The following is a 1668-nucleotide window of genomic DNA, read 5'->3' as shown; positions in this document are numbered from 1 at the left end:
AGTCTGTAACATAGTTTGGTTAAAATTTCTCAATGGTAGTGTAAAAAACACCTTTTGACAGGGTACAAAAGGTGTTTTTTACACTACCATTGAGAAATTTTAACCAAACTATGTTACAGACTTTTCATTAAGACCCTAAAGAATCATATCAACTTGTGGAAAATGGGCATCCTATGACCCCTTTAAAAACTTTGACATGAATACATTTCATTAGTTTGTTTTACTGTAGAAGACATTCAGTTTTGTGAAATGCATAGTACATAGAATGTAACTACATTTCCCCCCTCTCTCAGGCACCTCTCAGCTGAAGAGTTGGAAAAGAAGAGAAAGGAAATGATGGATTTTGCCCGTGAAAGAAAAGTGGAAAGGCAAAATAATGTGCAGAGTTACAAGCGACAAGAGGAACAGGAGAAAGCCAGAGACAATGCCAAACAGGACTGTCATGCTGGCTTCATACAGTCAGTATTTAAATTACTGAATCCTGAATTGACCTAAAATAAATGTGCACATTGGCAAAGCACTTGTTGGCACTAAGTTCTGCTGGAAATTATGTTCTTGTGTTTGGTCAGCCATAAAATGATTTGGATAATAATACATTGTTCACTAATTAATTTGTAAATCTATTTACAGTGACATGAAACTAGAGAGTGCTGCCACCTCCTCTCTGGAAGACCGTGTGAAGAGAAACATTCACTCTATTCAGAGGACCCCTGCTGATCTGGAGAAGAACTTCGATGAGAGATGAGACCATAAAGAACATGGAAACTTTTACCTCTGTCTTTTGTTTTAAGATTTTTAAGATTTGTAATTTTTAATTAACATTATGATGCCAGATCATGGTTGTAAATAAAATGTACAAATAACACTTGTTCTCCTTATGGGGTTTGTCTTAACCAACTGACCAACCTGTTCCAGTCATCAGTACTGATATGTCTGTAAACTCAGCATACAAAAAAAAAAAGTATAGGGACTATTTATTCCATTCCAGTTAGTGTGAAACTTGTTCAGTTTGTCTCAGTTGCTTAACATTCTATGTTAAAAGTGGAAAAAGTTGGTCAAAAACATAAATTTGCACACAAACTGACCACCAACCGCAACTTTCAGGCGCCATTTTTATTAAATTTTTTGCTAAGCTGTCACAGAGTAGAACGCACAGGATTGTGGGATATCAAAGGCAGCTAAGGATACATCTATGCTGCCTTCAAAAATCCATCAGATGAAGGTATCTGCGGAAACGGGAATTGAAGCTAACATTGGATTCGGACATGCCTGATGCCTTCCTACCTTGGAATGCATTCTCCGAAGGCAGCATTTTTCAGCTTTCGGACACAGCAAAAAACTCTAATCGGCCAATAGGGGGCACTACAGCGATCAAAAACGTTGAAATCCTATGTTAGATTTCCTCATTGTGAACAACTTTGGCTCAAGAAGTACTGTAGTCCAGGAGATATGTGAAAATAATGTTCACTTTTTCATAAAAGCATGAAACTTGGTACACTTGTATAGTTTGCAGCCCTAAGCATTGTGTTAAATGTTTTTGTGTCTAAACTTTAATTACACTAATTGTGACAGGGAGTTTGAATGCTTGAATGCCTTCTAAAAACAAAAACGAGATATACTGTATATAGTGTATCACCATTCAGTGTGTTAAAAAAGAGAGAAGCTCTC

The 1668-nt window shown here is 36.7% G+C and overlaps 1 protein-coding gene across 1 annotated transcript in view; it reads left to right on the top strand.

Annotated features, from left to right (window-relative positions):
* Positions 1 to 745, top strand: part of LOC107675249 (pre-mRNA-splicing factor CWC25 homolog) — a 21529-nt gene extending 20784 nt beyond the window's left edge. Inside the window, exons 11-12 of the mRNA XM_016469527.1 lie at positions 294 to 458; positions 631 to 745. Coding sequence (XP_016325013.1) covers positions 294 to 458; positions 631 to 745 — 280 coding nt within the window. The remainder of the gene's footprint in view (positions 1 to 293; positions 459 to 630) is intronic.
* The last annotated feature ends 923 nt before the right edge of the window (positions 746 to 1668 follow it).

Source organism: Sinocyclocheilus anshuiensis, unplaced genomic scaffold (assembly GCF_001515605.1).
Source record: "Sinocyclocheilus anshuiensis isolate Anshui unplaced genomic scaffold, SAMN03320099.WGS_v1.1 scaffold532, whole genome shotgun sequence".
Taxonomy (NCBI): Eukaryota; Metazoa; Chordata; class Actinopteri; order Cypriniformes; family Cyprinidae; genus Sinocyclocheilus; species Sinocyclocheilus anshuiensis.
This window is presented reverse-complemented; position numbering and strand designations above follow the sequence as displayed.